General features: G+C 31.7%; 2 protein-coding genes across 2 annotated transcripts; both read right to left on the reverse strand.

The window, feature by feature from the left end:
- Nucleotides 1–5066: 5066 nt before the first annotated feature.
- Nucleotides 5067–12706, reverse strand: LOC120251668 (5'-deoxynucleotidase HDDC2-like). Its single transcript, XM_039260274.1, has 8 exons — nucleotides 12337–12706; nucleotides 10971–11095; nucleotides 7250–7287; nucleotides 6899–7009; nucleotides 6728–6807; nucleotides 6598–6634; nucleotides 5877–5918; nucleotides 5067–5756 (listed from the first exon to the last, which is right to left on the reverse strand). Exons 1-8 carry the CDS (start codon nucleotides 12577–12579, stop codon nucleotides 5674–5676), a joined length of 759 nt encoding a protein of 252 aa, XP_039116208.1. The 5' UTR covers nucleotides 12580–12706; the 3' UTR covers nucleotides 5067–5673.
- A 2612-nt stretch (nucleotides 12707–15318) lies between these two features.
- On the reverse strand, nucleotides 15319–16644 carry LOC120251887 (bidirectional sugar transporter SWEET6b-like). Its single transcript, XM_039260538.1, has 6 exons — nucleotides 16581–16644; nucleotides 16461–16497; nucleotides 16148–16364; nucleotides 15894–16055; nucleotides 15694–15813; nucleotides 15319–15584 (listed from the first exon to the last, which is right to left on the reverse strand). Exons 1-6 carry the CDS (start codon nucleotides 16618–16620, stop codon nucleotides 15447–15449), a joined length of 714 nt encoding a protein of 237 aa, XP_039116472.1. The 5' UTR covers nucleotides 16621–16644; the 3' UTR covers nucleotides 15319–15446.
- Between the last annotated feature and the right edge of the window lie 653 nt (nucleotides 16645–17297).

Raw genomic sequence — 17297 nt, forward strand, 5'->3', positions numbered from 1 at the left:
ATTGTAAATTGATAGGGTTTTTGTCTTAAGTTTAAATTTTGATTTAAATTCGATAGAGTCGAATAGATAATCAAAATTATAAGGACCCAAAGACAAAAGTGGTTTTAGTTAGATTATGACTCATATTTCTAATAGAACTTCTATGGTAATGTTTATCATATTATGAAGGTTCATATTTTGAATAGGACTTCATAATTGAATGATATTTATGATATTATGAAAGTTCATATTTCGAATAGAACTCATAATTGCATAGTGTTTATCATGTTTTATGAAGTCTCTATAAATATGACTCCTCTCTAACCATAGAATCAATCAATTAATTCTCTAGTGAGAAATCCCCAAGCTCTCTCTTCCTCTCTAACCCTAGCCGCTATTTGGAGAAGAAGAGGAGATTGTCTCTAAATTCTGGCGTGTTATCTAGAGGTGTGGGACTTTTGTTCGGCGCTAGGAGATCTACGACAATCCGAGAGATAAATTCGGCACATCAAAGAAAAGAAAATCATTAAGAGGTAATTTTCTAGGCCATTTAATTAAATTACGGTGTTCATTAAAACAATTAGAATGTATCGCAAATATATTGTTGCTTCCACGTGCCTTTTTGATGTTATTTGATTTTTGCGATATAACCTAACATCAACAAGTCAAATTAACAGAAGGAATAAAAGATGCTGACCTAAAGAAAGTCCCAAAGGAGGGTTCACCCATCTCAAGAACATTTACTTGTGGTTTGGGTGGACCAATATTTTTGTTAACAGGTTTAGTCTTGCAGAATAAGCAATCACGAGCAACATGGTTTGTCCTTCCACAAACAAAACAGTGTTTAAGGCTTTTATCAGAAGGTTTAGAAGCAGAAGATTTGGGTTGCTGAGAGTTTTGAGAACGAGAGTGGGTTGGCTTGCCCTTGGCCTTAAAGGGTTCTTTTTAGGGAAAAACTGTCGACCTCTATTAGAAGAGTGAGAACTCCTAGAGCTCTTAGAACTATTCGGGGCTACCACTATGTTCAGCTAGATAAACCCGGCCCTTATGAGAATCTACACCCTTAGAGAAGATCCGGTTGGCTTCCTCAATTCTAATGGTGTTGTAAACTCCTACAAGGTCCAAGGAATCAATCTTCTGTCTAAGTCCATTTGCAAAGCCTGACCAAGAAGGTGGTAGCTTGTTTAGGAGAATGGACATAATGTGGCTCTCATTGTACATAGTACTACACTTTTCTATAGCATTAAGATAGTCCTGAAAGGTTTGAATCTGTTTTCCCATCTCTACCTCATCTACGATCTTGTAATTCTCAAATTCTATACTCAAGTGGCTAGTCCTAGTTGTATTATCAGGGTCATACTCTTTTTCTAGGGCACTCCATATATCCTTAGAAGTCTTATAATCAAAGTATTTGTTATAAAGGTGATCAGAAAGTATGCTAAGAATTCTATGGCGATAGTAGAAATCAATCTCTTCAAGAGTTTTACTATGAGCTAAGGAACTAGAGGTTTGGTCTATAGTCAAGATAGATAATCGGCGAAGTCCACTAGGATCAATATTAGAGAAATCATAATTAGAGGATAGAGTAAGGGTTATACTCCTAAGGTGTAGAACCAAAATTCAACCTGATGTTTCCACCTCCTAAATGTCACCTTACCGTCAAACTTGACAGGTTTACACGAAGTATCAGATTGTGTATCCATGTGTGTGTAATGTATGTTAATCAAGTTCAAGGTCTACTAACATGACACAAGAAAGTTTAACGTTTTCAGAATTTAAAGAACTAAAACAAATTGCAGAAATTAACTTGCAGGAATTTAATTTGCGGAAATACAATTATGTATAGAAATATGAGCTACAATATTATATGTATGAATATAGTATTTAGGAATTTTTACATACAAAATTTAGTCTACAAAATTTTTACATACAGAAATATAATGTACAATATTATATATATACAGAAATATGGTATTCTATAGTATTATACATACAAAATATAGTATTGCAAAATATGACTACAAAATACAAAAATATACTTGTAGCTAAACATATTTCATATAATACAACAATTCAGCATTAGATTGTAGGAAATACACTCCGTATAGCATGCAAATACTACAAACTAGTACTATAGAGATCAAGAAGAATTCATTTAACACAAACTGCTACTGTAGAAATCAAATATATAAATTCAGCAAGCATGTAAAATCGGCAATAATCCAAAAATAATAGTTAAAAATTTTCAGCCTGGGATAGGCGTGAGTAAGCACTGCCCAAACGTTGAATTGGCCTCCCTCGTGTAAGATTTGTTGGCCTTACTCCAAGCGGCAGGATACACTAACCCGGGAAGGATGAACTCTTCTAGAATGTTTGGCGACAAGCTTTTCAAGTGCAATGTTCCACAAGATTTAGGCGAAGATAGATAAAGAAGATGATGATAAGGACACTAAAGTTTGTATGCAATATCACACAATGACACAGCTTGAAGAAATAAAAATGAAGATTGAAGATGGAGAAGTGATTGCCTAGCTAAGCTTCTCACAAGCTTATATAAGAGGCTAATCAACGGATATAATTATATCCGTTGGAAATCAACGGCTAATTGAGAGGGGTTAGGTTTGAGAGTAAACATGTGGGTCCCAAAGCTTGGCCCACATCCAATAGTAACATCCTTAGCATCATTGGTAGATAGATTTCATATTCTTTCTATACATGAATCGTAAGTCTATTTATGTTAATCTCATTCTTCTTTTCCAACTATGTAGGGAATGTTGTTACGTTTGGGCTATATTTCTTTCCCCAATGTATGCATCTTTTTCTAGCATTTTGTTTAATTTTTATTAATTTATCATCATTTTAAATTTTCTTGACATTTTTTCTAGTATGGCATTAGACCAACGTTTTGGAAAATATGAAATGGAAAGCTGTGGAAGACGTCTCACCTATCCCCTACTTAGCTACATAGTTGAATGGCGCATTATGAGCGGCACAAGTCTTTGTAGAACAAGTAAGGGTGGGGTCCGTGCACATGTGGATGCTAGAACCATCCACACATATCCACTACTCACACTCTCATAAATATGCTCTCACCCATTATTCGAACTCTCACCACTTATGAAGTATTCTAACTGAAAACTCGCTACCAATAGGCCTCTTAATCTTTTATGAGCTGCCTTTTGTGCATCCAAACAGTCTTTAATGGGTTTGGCCTTGTTGGTGAGGCTCTTTACATCATTATGTTTTTTGTCCACTACAAACACAAAATCAGAGTATGTGATGATGAACCTAACTAATGCCTTCAAGTTCATCCATAAAAATATCATAAAAGTGATCTAATTGTTTGGTTGTTGTTACAGTTGAAGATGTTCGGGATCTTATTAGCTGAGATTGTGTTCATGGCTGTTGTTATTGTCACAGTGATGCTTACTGCTCACAATCATGAAGTATGCACAAAGATTGTAGGCTCCTTGTATATCATCTTTGGGACAATATCATGTATGCCTCACCACTATCAATCATGTTATGTATCTGCTTAAAATTGTTAATGATATCTAAAGACTTGTTATTCGGACAAGAAATGTGAAATACATGCCTTTTTACCTTTCAATAGAATAGACTGGGCTATTTACTGCTTTATTCAATTCGACATCTTTGTTGTTGTAAGCTCTCTCTTCCTTTATATACATTATCTAGATATTATATTTTTGTTTGATTTAATCTTTTTTATTTCAGTAATAATAATCTCACAATGTCACTCAATGAATTTTTTTCAACATTGAAAGAAGATAAGGATGAGCCTAAGGCTGAGCTTGAGCTGCCAACCACCATGCCTGCCATTAAAACATGATCATTTTTATAATATATATATAGTTAAATTAAATCAGTTTTGAAACCCTTAGAGGACGTTTAGTTCGCGGTAATGTAGAAAGATTACCACGTGTTATGTGGTAATCTGAAAATATTACCACGTTTGGTATTGCACCGGTGGTAATGTGGATGGTAATATCACATTACCAACTTATAAATATTACCAAGAAAGTGGTAATCCTATTACCACCAAATTTGGTATCTATCTTGAATTACCATAGTAATCTTGTAACTTTTTATATTTTAACAAATTGATTACCATGATAACCAAACACGGTAATAAAATATTCCCTGTAATAAAAGTTCTCAACCAAACATGGTTATATTAAATTATCGCAATATTCCCAACCATATAACATTCCCACTCATATTACCATGGTAATCTCGTTACGTGGTAATATGTCATTACCATAAACCAAACGGCCCCTTATAGTTAGATTACTAGTTTTACTCTAGCTTTTTTATTTTTTTAGTTTGTTATTAAATTGTAAAATTTGTGTTTAATTCGTTTCATTACACCGAAATATGGCGGAGTGCATGGATGTCAACTATATGATTTTTTATTTGTTATTTTTATTTTATCTAATTAATCAAATCTTGGTTTATTTTCTATATCTTAGTTGTTGTCTATGTTTTAGGGAGATATTAGTATGATTTAAATCTGATTAGTCATTAGCATGAGTTGGAAACTTCAGAAAGAGTAACAGGAGAGACTTTGATTTTTAAGATAAGTTAGAAATCTACCCCAATATTTAAAATTTTCTTAATCAATTTTTTCTTGGATTTTGTTTTTATTATTTTTACCCTGATTATTTTAAAAAAAAAATCTGCTTCAACCACGTTGAGTGGAAAATGACCTGCCAGTGCTGCCACTGTTATTTATTTATTTACTTATGTATTTATTTTGGAAGTAAATATTATGAATAATAGTTTTATTTTTAAAATTTTAATTATTTATACAATTGTCCATTTGGTGCTCTATCACTTTTTTCTGTTTTTCCATTTTTTCCCTTCAAACTCACAATAATTTTCCCACACTATACATACAACTTAGTGTTTTTTCTAGTGGTATCCAAACAGATGCCTCAAAGAATTATTAATAGATTTATTTTTATTTTATAAAATAATACTGAATTTTCAGTAATTTTAAAATATAAAATAAAATAAAATTTCAAGATGTTTGAACTTCCTCGTCAGTGTTGTGAATGAAATTTGTCATAAACACTACAAAATTTACTAATCAATCAAATATACCAAAATCTGATTCTGGGCACATATTACATCTTTTCTGTTGGCCAATGTAAACACACTACAGGTGATATATTTAACTTGTCTAAAATCTCCCAAAACAAAGTTGAAATTAAAAACAGACTTCAGAGTTTGGCCTAGGGTATAATCATCAAGAAATTTGTAAGAATTGCTAACAGAGAATGTTAAGGAAAAACAACACCGAAGGCCAATACATCTCCAAATATACCTTTCCAATTGGAAATACGGCGTGAAATTAGCCGGAAATGTCACAATTTATGCTGAATGAGCTACTAGAATCAAAATTTGACGAGTAAATAAAGGCAGTGAACGGTCAAGCTGAGGGCATCCGACGAATGGATTTTCTTCTGCCATGTAGTATTGGAAAAGCTCCGAAAAGTACAACATCTGCTCTTGAGGAATTAATCTGTGTGTCTTGAGTCAGTGTAACGGTGAACCATGGCAGGCCGCAACTGAATTATTGGTATATTTTGTCAATGAGTTGAAAGGGAAAAGAAATAAAGAAAGACGAGACTTCATTATATTTGGCAATGAGATTCGGCTCAAATGCCTTTGTTAAGCTTGTCTGCCCAGGCGCTTATTCCTCCTCAAAGTTACTTCAGCAGCCCACCTCTTCCCTACATCAGTTTGAAATTTGCCTGCAGGATTCACCAAATCAATATTAAGCATCAGAAATCTCAATCCTATTGTGTAGAAGACATTAAGCAGGATAAAGTCACTCCTGTTCAGACAAATGAAATTTTTGGAAAGAATGATACCGGCGGTGGAAAGAAAAAACTCATCCAAAATCTTCCCATGAGCTGCAAGAGATTGAAGATATGTCAGAATTAGACATAGAGTTGACAAGTCCCATGCATGAGACTAGAAGGAAATATATATATATATATATATATCAAGAGAAGATAACTCTTGGACGGACTGATCGGTATTATAAGCTGACATTAAATACCTGTAACTATCAACTGATGATAATGATAACATTCAAGAACTAATTTCAGGTAAATATGAGCTACCAATAGAGTAAACAAAAGTCATGAAACCAAAATATTTCATTCTCTACTTTTTCATAAACACGAAGATAGTTAATCATGAAACTAAAATGACTAAAAATAAGGTTGTTGAATAAGTTGCTTGCAAGCAGTTGACGTTTGCCTCCTTTTAAGCTTGAGGTTCAGCTCAAGCACTTAGTGAATGAACCAATCTCAAACAATGCTGGTATTGTTTAAGTTTCAGTTAGGTATGCTTTATTTTTATTTTTTTTTTAATCTGTATCTATATATGACACACATACACACATGTGCATGAGTGCGCACGTGAGATCAGTAAATGTGAGACCAGTGAAGTATGATACAAATATGCATGCCACTGACAGACAAGCACCAGTGGTATGATATGCATGTACCCTATTTTAAGTTTGATGCATTATGATAATTCATAAAAAAATCAAAGTCAACTACAGTTTTTTATCAAAATACATACCCATTTCATACTCCAATGCCTGGAGAATCATTTCCACCTAGACAGAAAACAGCATCTTTTTACATCAAAGGAAGTCAAAGAGCATAATAGAAATACCAAAGAAGCGTATCTGGAAAATCAAGATTCATACTTTATCAAAATCCTTTACTAGATTAGCCTCTGGTGAAGAATTATTCTCATACTCCGTCCAAAGTTCCTTTATCTCCTCAGCTGTAGTTTGCAAAGTGAAAATTATATCAAAAGTTGACATGAAATATAATAGATCAAGAATAGTCATTATAAATAAAAGAACAACATTTACCTCTCAAACCACCACCAAGAACCTCACACATTTCATTCAAAGCAGCTTGCTCAAGCCTACTCTTTTCCTCTTTGGGAACACCATCGGAAGGTGTAATATCACCGACAATAGCTGGTGAACAAATTTCACTTTAAAATATAAAACATGTAAAATTCAAGCAAAACAACAAGGAAAGGGATGCAAACAATAACTGATAAAGTAGTGAATGATCCCATCACTAGAGAATTAGAAGTTTGTTTCTGGAAAATTAAAAGTTAATATTTTTCCAGTAATGAGCTCACCATTGAAAATGAAGTAGAAGCTCATCACTAAAAATTTACGCTGACCAGAATTTAAACTAGTATTAGTTACCTTCTGCAATATCATGCACAATTGCCATCTTGATGCACCTATTTTAGCCATGAGATAAGGAATAATTAGCAATCAGCAAATTGCTTAGCAAGATGAAAAGAGACATTTACAGAATAGACAATTCTCAGGCACAGATAAGTACAGATATAACAGATAATAAGAACAAATGAGGGTTATACAAGTATAATAGGATATGACTTGATCATTAAGGAAAAAAGAAGCTAGTAGATCATTACTCCGGTATGTCCCTTTGTCTGTAAACAACATTTGAAATAGTAATGATTAGTATGAAAATTATGGTTAAGAATAGAACTCAAGCACCAATTTCTCCAGAAATTTCTAACGAAATGATTGATTCAATGAAACATTATAGTACATACACATAGAGATGCAGATCCAAATATGTAATCTTGTGCCACTGTATATTGTTTTTGAAATTTTGATCATTCCAACATTTTTGTGAGAGGCAAAAAATGGCAATTGATTGACAAACAAATCACAGAATCATCAAAGCATATTCATCTATAAAAATCTTGGAACATCAACACAAGATTCTTCAATCAACCTAGTTCAAAATAATTTAATTTGTTTGAAAAATTCTTGTCAATTTTGCTCTCTTCATGCTATTCATCCTCATCTATCAAGAAAACCTCCTTTACAGTAGGTCTGTTTATGTTCAAGTTAATTCCACACTGCATGAGACTATCCATCCCTGTATAGCTTGCATTCAGATTCAAAATATATAATATTAAGTCACAGCATAAGAATAACTTTGTGAGCCAAACTTACAGATGAGATATTTTCCATCCTTTCGACACATTTCAGCCTCCTTGGTGCGTGCAATTATTCTACTTCATCATTAATAGATTTTATTTTATTCATTTAGTTACGGCTCTCCTAAAGCTACAAATTGTGCCTGCTTAAAGCAACATCAATAGGTTGAGCAACCATGGACATCAACTTGCATAACATGGTTGTTTCACAGCAAAATGATGATATTCCTAAAAGTGTTTCTTCATATACAATTATATATATAAAAATATATATAAATATATATCATTTTTTCTCCAATCACAGAGAAATTATATGGATACCAAAAGCGTTCACCAATTCTACCTAAAAGTGAAAATAAGGACTACTGCTAGACCGTCAAAATGCATCTTAATTTTTACTTTTGATGTTAATTCTTTATGCAATGGATTGTATCATCAGAATCACCTCTTGTAGAATGGGAAAAAGGGCATCAGTGATTAAGAGAGTACAAGAAGAGGATTAAGTTGGCAACGAATCTTTAGAAAGGTAGTCAGGAAATAAGAGGAACAAAAGAGAGCTACAAAGAAGCTAATATGGTTTTCATCAATGATGGTACATCAAAAAAAAAAGAGATGCATCAGGGGCTTCTGAATCATGTCATCTGTCTACATGGTTATGGGTTGCTCATTGTTGGATGTCTCAACAAATTTTACAATAACCAATACAATCTAGATCTGCAAAAGTATAAGAAGAAATAAGAGGGAAAACAATCCTTGGTCACTAATTTCATATGAAGCGCCTCAAACCTAGCACGCTTCCTATATCTGCCCCATACTATCTCCTAAATTTTACACACAAGTAAAGCTCTTAATGAATCAGGCAGGTTAGACTGCTTTAGCCCAAAAAATCTACTTCAAGACCTTCAGCATACGGTCTGGATTAAGGTTGCAGCAGCTGCCTTTTTAAGAATATAAATAGCCCAAAAGCCTAGACTAATTTTAAATTAGTATTTTGCTAGGGCAAGTCTAATTCCACCACAATCCACAAAAATAAGGGCCACAAAACAAAATTAAGTAAATGAATATGTCAATCACCAGTCACAACAACCAAACTGCGCCAAAACAAAAACTACAAAACAATCTTGTTGGACCATGATTAGAGCATATAATACTTCTTTTACGCTAAATAATACTAAGGCTCTTTATGTTGTTTTATGAGCTCCCGTGTAGCTTGAGAAATCTTAACCCATTATTTAATAATAATTCCAAAATAAGAAATTATCAACTAAATCCATGTTTTGGATAATTAGTCACAATGTTCTCACCTTATCCCTCTTTGAATCTAGCTCAAAATCCACCAAGCACACTCCATTTTTACAACTTGCATCTGAAAATTCCTGGTGAAACTAATTTCTGTCACCACATGTTTAGGTATGCTACGAAACTAAATCTGTATTTACCATTACAAATAAAAATGCCACAAAGAGATTCTCTTTTTGTTATGGTGAGTCTAAGGCTCACCTAAACAGTTCAATATTATCATGACCAACAATCTGTAGTAGTGTTATTAAAAGTGCAAAAAGCACTAGCCTAAGCGCCCAAGTGAGGGAAGGTGAGGCTATAGCGCCTCATAACCCTCTAGGCGAAGTGCCATCAAAGAAGCGCTGCCTAAGCAAGTACTTCAGCTCAGGCTCAAGGCAAAAAAACAAGAAAAACATTGCTTTCATTAGTTTTCTCTTTTTTTACATTTTTTAAATGGTTTATAAGAAACTATATTATAGAGTAATAAATGCTTTTTAGGAAATATAAACAATTATACTTGGAAAGTGTAGTTTTCTATTTTTTTTAAAACAAATTAAGGTAACTTTTTGGAATATGGAGACTTTTTAGGAGAGAATAAAACAAAAAAAGATATTAAAAAAACAAGAAACTTCATAAGAAAACTAAAGAAAACTTGAGAGATTGTATGTGAAAGATAAAGAAGTCTAATTGAGAAAAACTTCATAAGAAAACTTCAATCGACAATGGTTCAAGCTCTAGTTCTAGAGTAAGAATTATGGAACAATTTGATTCATATGAATCGGATGAAGAAATTGAGGATTATAAATCTAGTGATGAGGGAAATGATACTCAAGATGGTGAGGAAGATGGCCAAATAGAGTTTGATGATGATTAGAATAAAATTAAGATTTAAATTAGGTCTTGCATACTACACTTGAAAATTTAAATCGTCTTTTATGGTTTTATGTTAATGTTTTTATTTTGGATCTTCAATATTTTAGTAGATGATTATATTAATTTAAGTTCAATCTTATGCAATTTCATTGTTATTTTCTATATTTTTTTTACTTTTTTTTTTCAAATAGCGCTTCATGTCGCTCAAGCAAACGCCTAGAGTGGTGCTTAGAGCCTCAGGCAATTTACATTCTCATCGCCTCAAGAGCGCCTAACGCTTTTAATTACACTGATTTGTAGTAAAAAAAAATTGGCATTCTTCCACTATCAATAATAAACCTAAAGTCCCAAAATTTGGGATCTAATTTTGGCCAGGAAAACCATGACAAACAAAGTGGTCTTGCAATTAAACAAAGGCTAAATACTTGCCATGGTGGCACATAATAAAATCTCACCAATCATGGACAACTATTTAACTTTGTTAGGAATTGAAAATAAAACCCTTTATTTTATTTATTATTTTATCATTTTATTTTATTCTATGGTTTAGTCATCCTATAATCTCTAGCATTTCCTATCAGCAAATTATTACACGCAGGCTAACAATAAAAATAAAACATTAAAATAGAAGCACAAACTGAAAGAGAAGGGTAGTATTTTCATATAAATTTTAAATTCACTTAAAAGAAAGAAATTGGTTTTAATATAACAAACTGAAATCATGATAGTAATTTAAGTAGATCAGAAGTCAATACGAAAAAGACAAGGCAAAAGGGAACAATATCGAAACCAACCTCTCCCTATTAACACCAGGAATATCATCAATGATCAATGCCATCAATGCCATGCGATACATGTGATCAGCAATAGATTCAGGGCCTTTTATTTCATGATTGACCCATCCCTTTCTTTTTGTTGCCTGTATAAGGACGCAATTGCAATGAAAAGTTCAAAGAATGTCAACATATCACAAATATATAAACAAAATCTTTAGAAAATATCCTTTAGTTCAAAGGACGAATGAACCAACCAAGACAATAAGTAGCTATGGAATATATACTCAAAAAGATAAACAAGAAAAGAAGGCATCTTCCACATAGCAAACTGTATAGGAAAAGGAAGAGATGTTCTCTAAGAAAATCCTGCAAAGAGAAAATGAAGAAAAAGAAGAACCCCAAGAGAAGGAATGAAATCTTCTAAGTTTTCTTCGATCTTTTGTCACATCCATTCTCTAATATATAGAATGTTTCCATCCTTTATATAAGAGAGCAGTTGTATTCTGCAATTCAAGCACACGTATCTTATGGAAAACAAGTCAATACGCAAACAAACAGCCAGTCAAGAGCAACTTCAACACAGATGCATTTCCATTACTTACATCAAAGCAAATGTAATATAAACTCTTGCTTACATTCTCACCACAAGATTAAAAACAACTGGCACATTTGGCAATTGAATAAACAGAAAACAACAGGTTTTGTCCTCACTTATTCTCGTTATTATTCAATGGCACAAAAGCTCAGGAAAAAATTTCTAGTTTAGCCATTGTCTGTGATTGGCAGAGTCTGGCTGACCGCAAAAAAACCGCCTTTTCCAAGTTTTAAATCCTAAAACTATACTATTTCAAAATAACCCAAAATCGTCGAGAGGGTAACCCTTTCATAGCAACCATGAAAAGCATCCTTATGCCTCCCTAGGTCACCACAACCCATCAAGTTCACAATTGGTTGGGCTGATCAACTTAAGCCACAGGAAGGATCCTTAGTCTTTTATAAACCTACCTAAGCTTTGATTAACACATAACACATACAACATTTCTAGGTCCAAGACTTCAATAAGGTTCACAACTTTAAATAATCTCAAGCTTTGGCAATGCTAACTAAGGGTAACCAGAATGTCAGTTTCTCAATCATAATCCATGCACTAAAAATTCCCATAATTGCTTATTCTCAAGTCCCAAATCCCTGAATTTGAACTTGTAAAATGCACAGGCATGCAATCTCCCGGTTCAGGGCCAATTACCAAGCAACGATAGTGAATCAATCAACGCAACAAAGAAATCAAAATATTACGGCGAATGAATCCCATAAAAAGTCATTCAAGCAAAACAAAACAAAGCACGGATCACGAATAAACAAAACCAATGAACCAGCTCAATACCTTGAGACGATGGCAGAGCGTGAGGAAATCGATAGCGGAGGAAGCAGGCGAACCAACACCCATTGAAACCGGAGCTCCATCGGATCTAACATTCGCCTCACAAGCGCGAACAGAACCGGCACGTCCAGGGTTGGAGGAGGGTTTGAGGCAAACGCGATAAGGTAGGGATCGAGAAGGAAAGAAGGAATGGCGAGTAAGGCGGGATGTAGGAGGGGAGGAGAGAGGGGATTTCATGACCGCCATTGGAGAGGAAGCAGAAGGAACTCGTGGTTGAGCAACGCGCTGGAGAGATCGACAGAGAGTTTGTGTGTTTAAAAAAAGAAAGAGAGGCCTCGGGAAATGGTATCGATTGAGACGAAGAAGAGACGTGTCCGGGTTAACTGATTGAATAGTACTACTCAATCAAAGTAAGTAACCATATCCCCATGACAAACACATGGAAGGCTTGAAAGTTATTTTATTTATTTTTATTTTTATTTTTATTTATATATATTTTGCCAATAAGCTGCTATGCTGCTAATAAACCTAAACGGAACCAGTGGAGACACGGCCCACGCATGCATAAATATTAGAACTATCTATGCACATAATCATTATTTATATTTTTTTTTTTGATAAAATAAATAAATAGTTATCCACACTCAAGAATTTTATCTACGCATGTTATTAAAAAATTATATAATATACTCCTAAAATACTTTAAATAATAAATTTAAATTTTTAATAATTAAAAATAAATAAATTATAATTATTTGTTTGCACAAAAAATATTTATGAGGCCTTTTAAAATTGAATTATGCCAATAATTTTCGTAGGAGTCATTTAGTCATAATATTAGAGTTTATCATTGTATGTATATATACAATATTGTGTTAAAATCTCCAAAATTAAAAGACCCTAACGCCCGTGTGAAAATTTATCTAGTAATAATTTTTAAAAATTATGATTAAAATTTATAAATTTATATCATTGTGTAACTTACTTTCCTACCTCTTCTTTTGGTTAAGGTTAAATTTTCTTTAATGCTTAAAAGTTAAAATGTTTAAAATTCTTATTTGTTCAAGCCATGCGAGCTAAGGTTCATTTCTAGCGCTAAAGATACAAACATCTTACACAAATACCGGTGTCAATAGACTAAAAAATTATTTTTTTTAATTTTTATTTTTATTTTTATTTTTTTATAGGATGAACATGCTATTTATCTCATCTAATATTATAAGAAATAGTTGATCCCTCAACTTTTTTGGTAAGGGAAAAGGTTATCATCATCCTAATGCAAAAGAATTTTTTAAATAATTTTTTTTTTAAATTAGAATATTTATTAAAAACTCGTTAATGATATATTAATAATTTATAACATATTTAGTATAAGCAACTCAAACTGAGTTATAATTAATAAATAAAAATCAACAATAAAAAAATATATAAAACAATGTCATTATCATATTCAAATATAACATGTTGAAATTAAAAGCAAATAGTTTTGAATATTAAGAATTTCAAACAGCTTAACCAAAAGTGTTACCCAAAGCCTCTCCTCAGGTCATATCTAACCCTTTGTTTGGTTCAAAAGGGGAAATGGGGAGTGTGGGAGAGTAAGGAAGGGAGAAGAATAGAGGATTTGAAAAAATTTTATGTTTGGTTCAATAGAGAAGTGTGGAGGGGTAATCAATTTTTTTTTTTTTGTTGGAAGGAGGAGTGAGGAGAAATGTAATGTGTATTTTATTAATTTGCCCTTTTATATAAAATTGATCATAATAATTTTTATACGTATCTAAAATTATTTTGTATAAACTTTGTTAATATTAATATTAATATTACTAATAATATTATTTGTGAAATATTACTATTATACGAATACTAATATTATTTTAAAACTAATACTATAATTATTTAATTTTTTTATATTTGTTTAGCTTTTTATACTATTATTATTATTAAAAATATTATTACTAATCTTTAATTGATGCATTAAAAAATTAAAAAATTAAAAAATAAATAATAATATTAAAGATGAAACTAGATTTTAAATAGATATTATGGTTATTTCTTAAATTGATAAAGGGTAATTTAGTTTTTTCATAAAAATTTAATAAATAAAATATAAGGTTATTAATAAATGAGGATATAATAGAAATTATAGAAATAAGTGAAAGATAGTATTGGTATTTTATATTATGTTATATAAAAAAAATTTAACAAACATCCACTACCTCAAAAGACCCCATTTGGGGGAATAGATTATGAGGGATGAGAAAGGGTGCCTCACCCCCTTCTTCACTCCCCCAACCAAACAACCACTATGCCCCCAAAGATAACCTCTTAATGTTTTGACTTTTTAATTTTAATTTTATGTTTAAAATTTTGAAAACCCAACAAACAGCAAATCCTATTATTTGTTTTCTAGAAAATATTTGGTTATTTTAGTAAATTTAATATTATCCAAAGGCTCTAGTGATTTATAGACTTAACGAATGCCCCATTTTACCTTTTAATTTATGGACTTAACGAATTCTTTGAAAACAAATATTTTGATTTTAAATTTTCAAAATACAAAATATTTTATCATCTCATCCATATCTCCTTATCATAAAAGATAGATTTGATTAAATAGAAAATAAAAGAAATTTTTAAATAAAATAGGAAAAATAGAGATGTCTCTTACGTTACCCGCAATATGTGGAGATTTTGAACTAAGAAATAGGCCTAGAAGAGTACAATTGATAGGAAAAAAACAACCATCTCTTTACCATCTCCGTTAGCTATTTAATTATCATAAGATATTTTGGATTAAACAATTACTTTATTTGGTTCTAGGCCACTTTTATACCATATATCGATATGTTATTTTTACCAAATTTACAAAATAAACGCAAATTTGTTGTGTTGTCAATCACTATTAAACAAATTTAAAAACTTTAGTTATGCAAACGGATAAGAAAAACATAACCGCATAAAATAGAACATAAAATAATTAGAAAATAGAAAATACTAATTAAATAAAACTAGCTAAAAAAACATTCTTATGAGCATACCATACCATTCAAACTTAACAAACTATAGCAACAATTATATATAAAAAAATCATATAAAAAAAATTTGATCTAAGTTCAAACACTAGACGTGGTGGTAGGCAACTCAAGTTCGGCTTTAGGTTTCTCTTCTTCTTCTTTTGGAGTTGATCTGTAATAATAGCCATAAAGAATAAGTTGTGCTAACCCTAATAGTGCGCCGATTCCATTAGGGAGCTGTAAAAACAACGTTATATAAAATTACAAGATTATTAGATCAACAATACAACATTAAGCCCAATCAAAATAAAACTTATGATGTAAATTTAGGCAAAAAAGAGCTTACAACGACGAAGATGTCAAAGTGAATGAAGCCGTAGATCGTCCAATCAATTCCATTTAAGAAACCAGCGAATGATAAGAAGAAAGGCATGTACTTCACACTTTTAGTCCGAATGACCAGTTTCTGTATATTGTTTAATAATGATAAGTAAATGAATAAATAGGATAATAAAAAAGAACCAAAAGAAATGTATTATTAATTACCATAACGGAAAGGGGCGCGCCATACATGATAGCCCCGAAAATAACACAAAGAGATCCGACAAATTTAGTACGAAGCTCATGTGTGTGAAAGGCTAGCATTACCACGAGAATAACAATGGCCACGAACGCAACCTCAACTAAGAAGATCCCTAACATCTTCATCTGCCAAGAAAATCAAATGAATTGATTGATTTGCAAGCATTGCATGTATGAAGCAATTAAATATATGATTGCTAGGGTTTAGAACCATTTACCCTAAGTTTGCGTTTGCTAAAGATGAAACACATGATAATATAGAAGGCCTCAACAACAAGACCAAATCCATTGATAGTGACAATAAGAAGACTCTTTGGATGGACAAAAGGCATTCCATAAAACACCCACAAAGCACAATTCATCAATGTTGCCAAATATGGTATTGGAGAGAAATCCTCCATATCTTTACTTTTCCATATCTTATAAAATGTAGGCCTGATAAAATTTGTGACAGAAAATATCAAAAATTTAGAAAAAAAAAGCACACCTAAAAATTGAAAAAAAGAAAAAGAAAAAGAAAATTATACTTACATTGGTGAGACAAAGAGTCCAAAAGTAAGAATATTCCCTAGAAAAAAAAAAGAAAAAATTAATATAAAAAATTTGAGATCAACTATAATTTATAGTAAAAGAATATAAAGGCAATCATACCGATAATGCCAACAATATTACGAATAGCGTCCGGCGTCATCTTTGCCAAAAACGAAAAAGATGAATAGAGTATTGAGTAAAAAAAGAGGAGGATGTGTGACAAAGAGGGCTCTTTATATAGAGTTGGATGAATGAGGTTAGTTAAATTCAAAATGGATGCATTAGCTTTTCTAAAGATTATTTGAGGATTATGTTCGCTCCAAATTGTGGTTATAATCTTATATTTTTCATTCAACATAAAATATCTATAAATTATATATATATTTAATAGATTTTTTTAATACTAGATTTGAGAGTAAGAATAAGGAAAGGTGTAGAGTGATTAAGGATAAACACTTCCATAATAGTGTTATCAATTAGATTTTTTTCTTCTTCTGAAAATTACATAATTGTCCTCATAAAAATGGAACCTATATATGTATGTATATATATATATATATTAAATTCAAAATTAATATATTAGTGTTTCTAAGGATTATTTGCGGATTATCCTAGCTCGAAATTGTGCATATAATCTTATAAAATATCTATAAATTATTTTTTGGGAAAGAAGATATATTTTTTCTTTAGTACTAGATTTGATAGTAAGGATACGGAGAAAGTGCACCACAGTGTTATTTACGTTTTTTATGAGGAAGGTTATGTTCTTTTCTTTTTTACATAATATAGTATTATTATTATTATTATTAGTAAGTCGTCATTATTTTAGTAACAGGA

The sequence above is a fragment of the Dioscorea cayenensis genome, chromosome 20, assembly GCF_009730915.1.
Source record: "Dioscorea cayenensis subsp. rotundata cultivar TDr96_F1 chromosome 20, TDr96_F1_v2_PseudoChromosome.rev07_lg8_w22 25.fasta, whole genome shotgun sequence".
In the NCBI taxonomy this organism is placed as follows: Eukaryota; Viridiplantae; Streptophyta; class Magnoliopsida; order Dioscoreales; family Dioscoreaceae; genus Dioscorea; species Dioscorea cayenensis.

Coding starts and splice junctions, on each gene's coding strand:
- LOC120251668 (XM_039260274.1), bottom strand. CDS start 12,579: ATGGCGGTCATGAAATCCCCTCTCTCCTCCCCTCCTACATCCCGCCTT. Junction 11,096..12,336: donor CGCTCTGCCATCGTCTCAAG/GTATTGAGCTGG, acceptor GTCCTTATACAG/GCAACAAAAAGAAAGGGATG. Junction 5,919..6,597: donor GGCATTGGAGTATGAAATGG/GTATGTATTTTG, acceptor AATCTCTTGCAG/CTCATGGGAAGATTTTGGAT.
- LOC120251887 (XM_039260538.1), bottom strand. CDS start 16,620: ATGACGCCGGACGCTATTCGTAATATTGTTGGCATTATCG. Junction 16,498..16,580: donor TAATATTGTTGGCATTATCG/GTATGATTGCCT, acceptor TTTTTTTTCTAG/GGAATATTCTTACTTTTGGA. Junction 15,585..15,693: donor ACTTTGACATCTTCGTCGTT/GTAAGCTCTTTT, acceptor TTGTTTTTACAG/CTCCCTAATGGAATCGGCGC.